Genomic DNA, 14,592 nt, shown 5'->3' on the forward strand with positions numbered 1-14,592 from the left:
GGGGAAGGAGAAGTCTGTGTTTAGTGAAGTCTCATGCCATTTAGAATAATGTATATTTGGGGAATGATAATTTATATGTAATTTGAGGATACAATTCCTTCCCCCATGGAGTTTACAGCCCAGTTGGGGGATGCATCTAAATAAATATAGATCAGGGTGGTAAATACTTTGATAGGGATAGCATAGTTGGTTAGGGAGGCATGTTTGGGGAATCTGTTGCTCAAATTTGGTTATATAATAATTTGGTTGAAATTCTCTTTTCTGATGTGATATGGACCAGTACTTGGTCAGGTAATAGAGAAAGTTTGTGCTAGCAGGGAAAATAGAATTGATATTTCAACCATTTAATTAATTTAAGTTTTATAAGTATAGTTTCATTCTTTAATTTTTAAAATTTATGACCTAAGACTTCTTGATTCTGACCATAGGTTTTCTCACTAGAGTTTGCAACCATATATTTTTTTATAACTACTCCTTATAGTATTCAGTTTTGCTATTTTTAAAGTAATATGAGTAAAGCCTCTTTCTTGTAAAGCAACTGGAGTGCAAACTCCTTCCAGATTTATGATTTTCCCCCGTCTTTTATAATTGCTTTGCCTTCTGTAACTTGTCAATTTTTTTTTATAGATTTACCTTTGAGTCTTTTTAAAAATATACAGCTGATTTTCTTAGAAACAATTGAATTTTTTCATACTCATATATCTTTGGTTTATGTAATATTTGGTTAAGTTATCAATTAAAATAACTAGTACAAATGACATAAACATATATGGGAACACACACAATGGACTCTTGCGACACAAGCATGCTAGTCAAGGGATGAGGACAGAGGTGTGCCAGTAAAGCAGAGCGCAGGCTGCTAACTGAGAAGACTTTGCTTTGGACATCATTCGGCTGATTTGATGCAGTGTCAGGTAAATCTGGGAATGAGTTAAGTGGAGGCCAGTTAAAAAAGCTTCCGATGTAAAATAGAGCAAATATGCTCTGGGAACACAATATGCTCTCTAATTGCTTGTCTATAAAATAGCCACTCTGTTCTCTGTGACATAATCTTATTCTAAAGTTTCTCGGCCTCTCAAGATTGATAATTTATCTAAGTAAAATAGCTGAAGTATACTTTTTTTTTTCCTGTGAAGAGTACCTGTTTCCCAGGATCACATCACATGTTTTCTGTGTAACAAAATTTTCTTTTTATTCTTCTTGTCTTTTTTGTTGACTTTTTTTTCCATGATGTCAGATTTTTTTTTGTAAGATGCTTTAAAGATTACTATCTTTGCCTGAGCCCATCAGAAAAAGATAGCATATATGTTAGTGATTTGTGATTGTTGTTTTTTAGTTATGGACTTAGTTTTTTGTCTAATATAGTATCTCATTCCTAGGAATTCTATTAAATTGTTTCCTTGCTGTGTGGCTGATTATTAGCTGTGATTAGAAACCATCAGAGACCATTTTAGTGGCACCTAAGTGGCTCAGTTGGTTAAGCATCTGACTCCTGATTTCAGCTCAGGTCATGATCTCATGGATCCTGAGATTGAGCCCTGAGTAGGACTCCACACTCAGCAGGGAATCTCCTTCTCTCCTTCTTGATCTCCCTCTTCCCCTCCAATTTTTTTTCTCTCTCTCTCAAATAAATAAATCTTTTTAAAAAAGAAAGAGAAGAAACATTTACATTTGTTTGAAACTTCATTTTTTAATAGGACCTGATGAATGTGCTGTAAATATGAAATTAACTTATTTTGCACAGTTCACTCTTTTAAATACACCTGTCATTTTTCTGCTTCACGTGAATTTCCTTGATTTCAAGATGTTTAGTTCTTACCAAGAAAATAATTTTAAAAGTATTACTTTGCTTAAGTCATTGTATCAGCCAACTTTTGCCAAGAAGACTGCTTAAACAAATAACCTTAAAGTCTTAGTGGTTTATTGCAACAAAGATTTAGCTCTTGTCCATGCAAGTGTGGGGTACAGGAGGCTGTGACTCTTCCCAGCATTTGGTTCCACTTGATGTGTAAAGGAACAACACTTATCAGAGACATGCATTTTTCTGGCAGAAGGGAAAGAACAGTCACCCAAACATGACGACTCTTAAAGCATTCTCTTGGACATGATTCACCTTGCTTCCAGTCACATTTCATGTGTCAATACAAGTCACTTGGTCAAGCCTGATACAGTACACACCTCTCACACACACCACTCTGGGCTAGATCACAACTTGGTACAGTCCCCCCTCCTGGGATGGGAGCAAATAAATAGGAATGCAATGTTCTGTTACAGTTAGGTCTTATTTTAAAGATTTTTGGTTTTGTTAGAGGAGTATTAATATATTTTGTGAATCTTACTGTGGAAATAATTTTTTCCTGCTATTTCTCAGCTTTATATTTTGAACTCTGTGGAACTGATGTTAATATACAGGTTGAGAGTGAATTAGGATTTTTGTAAGGAAGAATTAAGTGAAAGGATATTAAATATGGAATTCTTACTTCCTACTTCATTATATTTTCTTTTCTCCACCTTTATCACTTGTCTCCTTCTCCTATTGATAATTGAGTAGGAGTTTAAACTTTTTTCATCCATCTGCTATAGTTTCAATTTTTAACTTTAGGAATTTTGAAGATTATTTCCTATTGTATTGATTAGTCATTAGTCATTTTGGCTGAATAATCTGACGCTATTTACTACCTTTTCAATACACTAAATTATGCCTTTGCCAATTTCATAGTCATGTTTTTTTTTTTCTTACAGCATCCACATGTGGACAACAGTCTGCCAACAAGTAAACAGAAACCAAGTTAAGTCACAGACAGGTGCAGCTGAAATACCAAATCACCCATGGCCTTTTCTAGAGTTATATTTACTTGTGCACAGTGGGGACTATATTTCCTTACAAAACAAGAGATAGTTACATTTGCTGTTTTGAAATAGCAGAACTGAACCTCAAATGCATGAGATCATGAAATCTCAGCGGGGTATGGTACTTGAAAAGGGACAGTGGGCAAGTTGTCAAAGAAAGTGGAGATTTGTGAGTGATGCTGGATGTTGGAAGGAGATAGGAAATTTGAAAAGTAGATACATCTAGATATCCAGGAGTAAATGTTTTGTGATAGTGATCGAATCAGAAAGAATTAGACTGGAAGGCATTGTGAGTTTATTTGGTCCTAGCTATTGCTACAATACAGAAGCAGTTGCACTGGTAAAATCTTATCAAATGGTGGCTTACATTATTCTGTGTAATTTCAGAGACGTCCTCTCCCCCAGTCTTCCAAGATTGTGTATTCTACTTTTTCACTGTCATATCCCACTTAAGTGTTTTTCTTAATTCCATACCAACTGTCCTTTTCATAGGGTGAGGTCTGAGAGGGGCAGCAATGATCACATCATCCTGTATATGCATTTCTCTTTAACTTCGTTAAAGCTCTTGGGAAAGATGTTTTTTCACCTGTGATTGAATCTAGTTCTGTAAGGGATGAGATGATAAAGTCTACCTACACAATTTTACAGATTAAGTGAAAGAGTTTCAAAGATGATGAGACTCGCCCAAGGTGAAAGGGCCCAAATGGGAAAGCCAAAGCCAGAAGAACAATCTTGCCTCCTAATTAAGTGTTCTTACTTTGTATATGGCATATAAGTGGCAATTTCATGAGTATATTAATATCAGATGTACATAACAGAATATAAGTTTTTTCCTGCACATAAGATTGAGGTAGCATAGTAAATAATAGGTGTCTGGCCAAAGAAAGGAAATTATTTTTTGAGTCATTGAAAAGTAAGCAGAAGAAATAAAAGAAATATATGAGGACAAATTCCCTTTAGCTGTTAAATGCATTGGGTTGTTTTAGGCTCCTTTAGGAAATGTTTTATCCAGTAAAATTGAAAGCTATATAGATTAACTCATTCTACTTCACTCCTGACCTCACCATGCCAGTTCTTCTCATGGTTCTAGTTCTAGACTGGCTCTAGGATTTGCTAAGTTTGAGCTTTACAATTTATTTATCATCACTTAGTCTCAATTTTCACATCGGTAAAATGTGCACTGCTTGGAGGTGTTCTTCTGGGAGATGGACCCAGATTTTTTTGGATTTTTTAATCCAGAATTACTCTTTTAGGTAGGTGCTATTGATCCTATTTTTTAGGTAAGGTAATAAATGAAGTTAAGATAACCTTTCCTGAGGATACGTTGCTAATAAGTTGTATACCAGAATCCCAAGTCAGGTCTGTCTGATTCCAAGGCAGAGTCTCTCTGTCCAGTGTACTTGGAAATGCACTTGACATTTCCATCCATCTCTCACAAGGTTACTATGATAAAGTACGTGAAATTTTTAGAAAATTGCCAAGTGCTATATTGATGCGAGGTATTGTTGTTTCTTTTATGTGTTCTTAGCCACTTACTGGAAAATAGCAGTATGATCCAAGGCATAAATAAATTTTATATTTTCTGCTTTATGGATGAGGAAATTGAGGCCCATGGGATAAGGAAGGATATCTACATAGGCTGAAAGTAGCAGAGTAGTGTCAGTTCCTAGTCTAGTTCTAAAGCCCATCATCCAGTCTCTCTCCTTATTCCTCTCTAGACCTGAGTTTTTATTCTAGCATAGGGGTGGATTCCATCACTATGTACTGATCCTGTGTTGGAACTTCCCAATCAGCTAAGACACTCTAGCGAGGTAAGAATAGGTTACTAGTATGGAAAGAGGTAATGACATTGATGATAGTATTGTTTTTAGACTATATGCATACAGGTAATCATTCAAACTTCATGACAGTTGGATATAACACTATATGGCAACCCTTCTGTACTTTATGGATTCAGAATTGGTTATTTTGGTGCATTAGGATTTTGGCAGAGCACCCGCCTCAAGAGAATACTCTGTAGCAGCTCTACCATATGGCACTATCTCCAGTTTTCTTGTTGAATCATCCCAGTGAGGTTACTACATTTTTCTGGGCTTGTTTATCTTCATTTTCTAAGTTTGTTTCAAAAATCCTAACAATTAAGATATTCAGAGAAGCCCTTGTATGTGTAAATTTGCCTGTAAATCTCAATTCTGCATGAGATGTTACTACCAAAATGATGAATCTAATAAAACTGTAAGCCACCATGATTTTTTGGTGTCATTCAGAGAAACAGATCAACATTCTCCTGTTCTTTACTTATTTGAATAGATTATCAGTCCAAAGGAAGAACTTTGCAAGTAGTTTGTTACCTAAAATGATATCTTTTTTGGTTGGGAATTATGAATAACTCTTTGTATATTTGTTGAAGAATAGTAGTTATCTTTAAAAATGGCTGAATTTGGGTTATCCGGGTGGCTCACTTGGTTAAGCTTCTGCCTTCAGCTCAGGTCAAGATCCCAAGGTCCTGGGATCGAACCCCACATGAGTTCTCTGCTCAACGGGGAGTCTGCTTCTCCTTCTCCTGCTTGCCCCCAACTCATGCTTATTCTCTCTTGTTCTTTCCATCTCAAATAAATAAAATCTTTTTTTAAAATGAATTGATTAATATTCTTTGGCACCTGAGTGAAGGACCACGTGAAAATATGTTGAAATATACAGAGAAGATAAAGATTCAAAGCAAAAATCTGTAGTTGGTGTTTTATTTTGAAACTTAAGAAGAATTATTATTATTTTTTAACAGGAAATTTTCCTTTCTCTTTTTTTAAAAGATTTTACTTATTTATTCATGAGAGACACAGAGAGAGAGAGAGAGAGACAGAGACATAGGCAGAGGGAGAAACCGGCTCCATGCTGCAGGGAGCCCGATGTGGGACTTGATCCCAGGACTCCAGGATCACGCCCTAAGCTAAAGACAGACACTCAACTGCTAAGCCACTCAGGCATCCCAAGAATTATTATTAAATAGTGTAACATCTGTGAGTGCTTGAGGGAAAGCTCTATTACCTTGGACTCATCCTTGAACCTTTTACTCTCATGCTGCATGTACATTCTGTCAGGAAGTAACATCTGCTTTCTCTTCAGATCATACTGATTACTTCTCACCATCTCCACTGTTTCCCTGCCATAATCTTCCCAAGTCATCACTATCTGTGACCTGGCTTATTGTAATAGCCTACTACCAAAGTCAAATAAAGGAAAATATCAGTAAACTTTTATTAATAAGTGTTTTTCTTCTGTAGACACAAACATCTTAATATGCTTTTTTACTATCCATTGTTTGTAAAATGTTGAGCAACTGTTATGATACAGCTAATGCTGTGGGCAACACATGTTAATTCTTTTTTTTTTAAATTTATTTTTTATTGGTGTTCAATTTGCCAAAATATATAATATCACCCAGTGCTCATCCCATCAAGTGCCCCCCTCAGTGCCCATCACCCAGTCACTCCCACCCCCCGCCCACCTCCCCTTCCACCACCCCTAGTTCGTTTCCCAGAGTTAGAAGTCTCTCATGTTCTGTCTCCCTCTCTGACATTTCTCACTCATTTTTTCTCCTTTCCCCTTTATCCCCTTTCACTATTTTTTATATTCCCCAAATGAATGAGACCATATAATGTTTGTCCTTCTCCAATTGACTTATTTCACTCAGCATAATACCCTCCAGTTAACACATGGTAATTCTTGTTTGTTGCCTTGAGGAAATTATCTTTGGGAAGATGAGATCAACACATATTAGAATTTCACTGATCATATGAATTAAATGAAGAAAAAACAAACACTGAAACAGATTATAAGTGCCCATCAAAGTTAAGGCATTTTATATAGAAAAACCCCTGGAACCTACATGCATTTAGTAGATTAGAGATGGTTTCATGGAAAAGTATGAAAATGAACTGTGCCTCAGATGATGATGATGAAGTGTTGTAAGAGAGGCCAGGTGGTATCTTTGCAGTTGTACTAAGGCAGGAATGAGTCCAGTGTTTTTGAGAGGAAGTATACCAATTGGACTGAAAAATAGGCAGGTTCGTTTGAAGGATATTTGAAGATGAGAGGACAAAGTGAGTTCAGATTATGGGAGTCTATTTGATAAGCTGTTGGAGCCATATTTGGGTTATGGCTGATTCTGTCTATTGAGAATCTTGAGCTGGGGCTAGAGATTGGGGGATGGACCCAGTAAATATTATTGATAGAAATTCTTAAGTAGTGTTAAGAATGTGGTTTTGGAGAACATGATGGGTATAATTAGGGTGACCAACCATTCTGTTTTGCTCAGAACTCTTCTTAGTTATAGCTCTGAAAGCCCCGTGTTCTGGGAAACTCTTCAGTTGCAGACAAAGCAGATGCCTGGTCACTTTAGATATAGTTCAGACAAGTGGTTGGGATCAGAGGTTCAAACCAGAGTGACGCATTAGTATGTTAACAAGCGAACAGTGCGTGACAACCAGAAATCCAAAGCAATTCAAAGCTCTGGGAGGCAGTCAGTAGAATTGAATTATATTTTGGCTGAGATCAATTTGGCCAAATGAAATTTAGTCAAAAGCAGCATTGTCAGAGGAACTTTATTTGACAGTTGGGTTGAAATAAATTTGAAAATAAAATGAATATTTTAACCACGGGCTTTCAAGCTTTACATCATGATGATAATAATAATAGCAGCTACCGTTCATAAATGTTTATCATGTGCCAAGCACCTTATTCCTTAAGACCAGTCTATAAGATAAGCACTGTTATTTTCTCTATCTTGCAAATAAAGAAACTGGTGTTTTGAGAGATGAAGCTGTTTGCACAGTTACACAGCCAATTAATTGTAGAAAGAGACATTGAACCCTAGCCAGCCCAAAGCCCAAATCTGTTTAGTCACTATGTGGTACCACTTCTTGCATCAAGTTTATTTATCAAAGTCTGTTTATTATTTATTATTTTTTTACTGCAAAATAACACCTGTTAATTCTAGAAAAATTGTAACATATGGACTAGCAGAAGAACATAGTAAAATATGTACAACTGCTTCTACTTAGAAATAGGCTCTGCTATTTGCAAATGACATATCAGATAAAGGACTAGTATCCAAGATCTATAAAGAACTTATTAAACTCAACACCCAAGAAACAAAAAATCCAATCATGAAATGGGCAGAAGACATGAACAGAAATTTCACCAAGGAAGACAAACGTGTGGCCAACAAGCACATGAGAAAATGCTCCGCATCACTGGCCATTAGGGATATACAAATCAAAAACACAGTGAGATACTACCTCACACCAGTGAGAATGGTGAAAATTAACAAGACAGGAAACAAATGTTGGAGTGAATGTGGAAAAAGGGGAATCCTCTTTTTTAAATTTTATTTTATGTATTTGTTCATGAGAGACACAGAAAGAGGCAGACATAAGCAGAGGGAGAAGCAGGCTCCATGAAGGGAGCCTGATATGGGACTTGATCCCAGGACCTTGGGATCATGCCCTGAGCCAAAAGCAGATGCTGAACCGCTGACCCACCCAGGTGTTCCCAAAAGGGGAATCCTCTTACACTGTTGGTGGGAATGCAAGCTGTTACAGCCACTCTGGAAAACAGTGTGGAAGTTCCTCAAAAAGTTAAAAATAGACCTACCCTATGACCCAGCAATTGCACTACTGGGTATTTATCCCAAAGATACAGATGCAGTGAAATGCCGGGACACCTGCACCCCAATGTTCATAGCAGTAATGTCCACAATAGCCAAACTGTGGAAGGAGCCACAGTGTCCTTCGAAAGACGAATGGATAAAGAAGATGTATGAATGGAATATTACTCAGCCTCAGAAAGGACAAATACCCACCATTTGCTTCGATGTGGATGGCACTGGAGGGTATTATGCTGAGTGAAGTAAGTCAATCAGAGGAGGACAGTCATTATATGGTTTCACTCATATGGGGAATATAAGAAATAATGAAAGGAATTATAAGGGAAAGGGGAACTGAGTAGGAAAAATTAGAGAGGGAGACAAACCATGAGAGACTCCTAACTCTGGGAAATGAACAAAGGGTTGCTGAAGGGGAGGTGGGGAGGGGGCTGGGGTAACTGGGGTAACTTATCTAGGTTGTATTCTGTTTACCAACACAATGAAAACCACTGGTTGAAGAATATTTGCTTTTCGGGTGCCTGGGCGGCTCATTCCATAAAGCATGGGACTCTTGGTATTGGCTCAAGTAATGGTCTCAGGGTCGTGAGATTGGCCCCCCCTCCTATGGTGCTGCTAGCTCAGCGGGGAGTCTGCTTGAAGATGCCCTCTCCTTCTGCCCTCTACTCCTCTGACTCCCACTCATGCTCGCTCTCTCTCTCTCCCTCTAAAATAAATAACTTTTTTTAAAAAAAATTTGCTTTTTGAAAGATCATGTTGAACAGCCTTCTTTCAGCTAAGGCAATTTTATTTTTTTATTTCTTAAAAATTTTACGTATTTATTAGTGAGAGACACAGAGAGAGACAGGCAGAGACACAGGCAGAGAGAGAAGTAGGCTCCATGCAGGGAGCCCGATGTGGAACTCTATCCTGGAACTCTGGGATCACTCCCTGAGCCAAAGGCAAATGCTCAACCACTGAGCCACCCAGGCATCCCAGCTAAGGCATTTTTTTTTAATGTTTTTTATTTATTTATGATAGAGAGAGAGAGAGAGAGAGAGGCAGAGACACAGGCAGAGGGAGAAGCAGGCTCCATGCACCGGGAGCCCGACGTGGGATTCGATCCTGGGTCTCCAGGATCGTGCCCTGGGCCAAAGGCAGGCGCTAAACCTCTGCGCCACCCAGGGATCCCTAAGGCATTTTTTTAAAAAGACTTTATTTATTTATTTGAGAGCGAGAGATTAAGCAGGGGGAGGAGCAGAACGGGGGAGAGGGTCAGGCTGACTGTGCTGAGCACAGAGCTTGACAGGAGAACCTAATCTCAGGACCCTGTGATTGTAACCTGAGTGCAAACCAAGAGTCTGATGATGTTCAACTGACTGAGCCACCCTGGGTGCCCCCAGCTGAAGCATTTTCAACAAAATCACCTGGAGCCCATAACAGGAACCATAAGCAGGACCCCAGACTCCAGGCAGAGTTTAGGAAGGGCTTAACTCCTAAAATGTAAATGGAAAGGGTGACTCTAAGGGAGGGAACTATGTTCCGGAGAATAAGCCACAAACTCCATGACCAGAAATTGATAGCTAGAATAAGAGAGGTAAATGTCAGGATCAGAATACCAAAATAGTCACCAAAGCTGGAATACCAGGGCAGAGCCAGGCTAATGACAATGGGGACTTGCTGAGTTCCCAGGATGTTGGGTCAACACCCTTTAAATCCTTGCCAAAGGGCACAGAATTAGGCCTGGGGGTGAGCCTACAGGTGAGGAATATTGCCCCAAGAGCTGAAAAGAGCTCCAGGGATTAGGAATCTGGCAGGTTCTGACAATGGGAAGTTTTGAAGGTGAACAATATAATGAAGAGTTGTTATGTGATTAAATTAGAGAAGTTTAGGGATATTTCTGAAAGCTATTGTGGTAGTGAATGAAGGGGGAGATTTTGGGCAGTGGTAGGAATTATATTTAGAAAGGTACCTAGATATTTCTATTAAATAAGTAGATTGGAGAAATATCTGTAATGACATTTCTCTTCTTACCATATCTTGGCAAACAGACAAAACATGTGGTTGGTCCTTGGTGGCTATAATGCTATTATTACTCTTACTAAATTGAGGTTTTAACTGGTATATTAAAATTTTCTTTTGTTATGGAGCCCCTAAATAGGCATGCTGTGTCTTATGATTGCAGTTTAAGTTAATGTTACCATGTTTTAAAATTAAAAATTATTATCTTTTCTTGCTGCTATGAAGGCCATCATGAAACTAATGATTAATATTCTGGAAAGACATTTCAATTAAATTTCTTGGGTATTGATCAGATAAGTATTAAGATTTATGATTGTCTTCTGAAATTTTCATTAGGTGAGTCCTTTGTTGCTTTGGGTAACTCTTAGTAAGTGGTTTCCAAACCCTGGAAATTACCACTTTGAGTTAATTTAGAAAGAGACCTCTCTTTTGCTGAGTGTCTGTGTTGTTTTTTGCTTATTTTTGTTGCACAAAAAAGTAACAATTATATAGAAGTTAATTATATTCTTAATTACAAATAACTTTGTAGTTTCTGGAGGTTTGGAATTAAAACACTTCCAAGGATGCTTTAACTATTACAGGAACATCCTTTAATTAAGTGTAGCTGATGGTTAGATTTGCTTCAGTGCTTTGAACTTTTACATCAAGCCTTTCTTGCCCAGAAATGATGATTATGATCATTTCTGTCTCTTCCATGGAATTTTCTAATATATATTGTTTTAAAAATTACTACAATTCTGTTAATTGTAAAAACCAAAACAAAAAACCCTAAAACCGTATTGAATATAGACTACTTTTTCTCCCAGCCTCCAAATGATAACTGTTAACAGTCTGATGCATATTTTTCCAACTTTTCACAAGGATTCTGCTTGTGTACACACACATACACACACACACACACACACACACACACACACACACACTATAGGTTCCTCTTCCTCCCCTCCCCCTTCTCCCACTCACCTTACCTCTTCCCCCTCCTCTGTCTCCTCCTCCTTCACAGGAGTGTGGAGTGTGGTGATAATGCCAAGGGAGAGAAGGCTTTGTTCTGTGTTCTCTCCCTTATTGAATCTCACTCCTTAGTGGAGCTTACTGTCCTTGTCCTTTCCTCCCCTTGCCTACCACCAAGGTTCAAAAAATTCAGGCTATGCTTTGCTTCTCTTTATCCTCAGCAGCCAGACAAGGAACTCCCAGAACAAATCCTCAACTATGTAAAAGACAGCCGTTCTGGGTGTTTCTCTTGGGGACAGCAAGCTAAGCAGCCCCAGTTCTGGCCTCCCTGGTGATTGGCTGAGGGCCCAGCGGGGTTTTGTGTACCAGTTCATTCCAAGTGTGAAGTTTCTCTGGGGTTTCCTTGGGAAGTAGGTTCTTCTTTGTAACCTTTTTCTTGTGTCTGTTATGGGTTGAGATTTCTTCTGCAGTGGTTATCTATCATTTCAACCCCGATTTCTAATCTTCTAGACTTTTCTAAAATTTTTTGTGTGTTGATAATGGAACTTCTTTTCTGCTCTCCTGTCATTTTAGTGGAATTTAGGTACACATGATGATTCAGTCAATTCTTTGAACCTCTCAGGTGCCTGATCTTTGTTCTCTTTCTGGACCAGGGTTTTGGAAATTCTTTGAAGGTTCGTTTGCAGTTCCCCTGTCTAATAACGTGAAAGTTCTAGCTTAATTTTAATATTCTAGTTTAAATTTAATATTAATCATAATTAGATCACCGATAGCATATTGTTCTCTAGATGCAGAAATGACACCATTACTTAATAAACTTCTTTTTGCTGCATTTACAGGCCTTGTCCACAAGATGTTACTGCATTGGGCAAATTAATGATGTGAAATTCACTTTTAGAAAGTTAGATAATTAGCCTTTCCTTTGATATATATTAATGTCACTATTTGTAATATATATTTGTATTTTATTTGCCAGGTAACTGAATATTGTCAGTTTCCTTTTTCAGTATCTAAATCAGTTGGAAATGTAAAAAAAATACCAATAGTAATTTTTAATGGGCACCTGGTACTCAATGTATCTTAAAGTGATTTCTTTTTTTTTTTAATTTTTTTAAATTTTTATTTATTTATGATAGTCACAGAGAGAGAGAGAGAGGCAGAGACACAGACAGAGGGAGAAGCAGGCTCCATGCACCGGGAGCCCGATGTGGGACTCGATCCCGGGTCTCCAGGATTGTGCTCTGGGCCAAAGGCAGGCGCCAAACCACTGCGCCACCCAGGGATCCCTTAAAGTGATTTCTTAATCACTATTAGAAACAAATGAATAGGGCAGCCTGGGTGGCTCAGCGGTTTAGTGTCTGCCTTTGGCCCAGGGCCTGATCCTGGAGACCCGGGATCGAGTCCCACATCGGACTCCCTGCATGGAGCCTGCTTCTCCCTCTGCCTGTGTCTCTGCCTCTCTCTCTCTCTCTCTGTGTGTCTCTCGTGAATAAATAAATATATAAAATCTTTTTTAAAAAAACCAAATGAATGGTTCAGCATTTTTAAAATTATCGAGATATTTTTGTCATACAACAGCATATTTCTTAATTTTGTCTCAGGAAGGAGAAAACATTTTCTATTTGGCAATTGAAGATATAGAAACAGACACAGAGCTTCTGATTGGCTACCTGGACAGTGACATGGAGGCCGATGAGGAAGAACAGCAAATTATGACAATGATCAAAGAAGGGGAAGTTAAAAATTCTAAAGGACAATCAACAGCTGGCAGAAAAGGTATTGCCTCTAACTGGGATTTGAGAGAATGGAAGTTGTAGGGGAAATAAAGTTTGAAGTGGGGTTGAATTATATAGATGCATTATAATAAGGTGTTGTCAAGATAGTTTTTGTCAAAACTACTGTCAGAGAATACCCAGCTGTAAGCCCATCTTTCTTCCAGCAGGAGGGGAGAGCTGGGCGAGGGTGATAGATGTGCCTGCAGGACTGCTATGGTCAGCACCAGCTCCTGGCTCTCACTGTTCCTACTGGTCTGCTGCGGGGGCGAGTAAGGAGGATTTTTGCCCTCCAGCACTGAATCTGCCACTAATCAGGCTTGTAACTGAGCAAGTCACTGACTTTTGGAGACTTTACTTTCTCATCTGCACACGGGGAATGGCGAGTGCAGAGGTATAGAGAGAGCACTGCTGCATGGGCCCTATGGGATTATTCCTGGGCCCAGGATCCTTAGAAAATCTGTAGCTTCTGGAAATCTCTCTCTGTTCTGATTGTAGAGGCCTGCACTATTGTTAGGTTGTTTCAGTCGGGTAACCAAAAACAGTGTGTTGACTCTAAGTTTGACTTCCTTGGATCAGTCCTGCAATCCAGGAGATGTCTCTTGTTTGCCATCTGCTGGGGAATAATCAATTATTATGGAGATTTGTTTCTGTTACGTGGTGTTTTACTCCTGATGGGGTTTGAAAGAAATATGAATGATGTTATAGGTATTGAGATTTTGTAATAGGCTGAAATTTACCAGAGAGTATTTTTTCATTTTGTGTAGTGAAGCCACTTCAGAAGTGACACCAGTTTCTTTAGTCCTCATGGTAGTAATGTCTTTCATATGAATTTTCTCTTCTAACTGTATGTTACTGCTGGCTGAGAAAGTGTAAGCATTCCCCGTATTGCCAGCTTATGCTTCTGTTTCTTTATTTTACTTGGATTATGTAAGGGGAAGATGTAGACAGGCTTTTTCTTCTTTCAAATATGCATTTTGCTGTTTTGAATTTCAGACTTTGGGTGATGTGGATTATTTCTGTATTTCCTTTTTTGGGGTATTTATGCAAATTACAATATTATTGACTACATTTCCTATGATGTACTTTTTGTATTCTAAATACTTTTTGTATTTACTTTTTTAACGTCACCCGCCCCCGCCAGGTGTGTTATTATTGTGTCCACTGTTTTAGCTTAAAAATGAGTCTCTTGCTTACCTATTATCCCAATTTTTCTTTAGTCAACAAATATATAATTCCATTACTTTTGTAAAAACAATCCACAGAAACTTAAACAGATTTTTAAAATATATGAATTAGGTACTTACATTATTGTTATTTTTATTTTAGAAACCAGTTTTTATTTAATAAAAGCAA

At 38.1% G+C, this 14,592-nt stretch overlaps 1 protein-coding gene across 7 annotated transcripts in view; it reads left to right on the top strand.

Moving 5' to 3' along the window:
* The window catches only part of PRDM5 (PR/SET domain 5), a 200,533-nt gene that overhangs the window by 78,242 nt on the left and 107,699 nt on the right, over positions 1-14,592 (top strand). For all 7 annotated transcript variants that reach the window (XM_038564767.1, XM_038564770.1, XM_038564772.1 and 4 more), the window contains one exon: positions 13,066-13,240. In XM_038564767.1, coding sequence (XP_038420695.1) covers positions 13,066-13,240 — 175 coding nt within the window. The remainder of the gene's footprint in view (positions 1-13,065; positions 13,241-14,592) is intronic.

The sequence above is a fragment of the Canis lupus genome, chromosome 19 (assembly GCF_011100685.1).
Source record: "Canis lupus familiaris isolate Mischka breed German Shepherd chromosome 19, alternate assembly UU_Cfam_GSD_1.0, whole genome shotgun sequence".
NCBI lineage: Eukaryota > Metazoa > Chordata > Mammalia > Carnivora > Canidae > Canis > Canis lupus.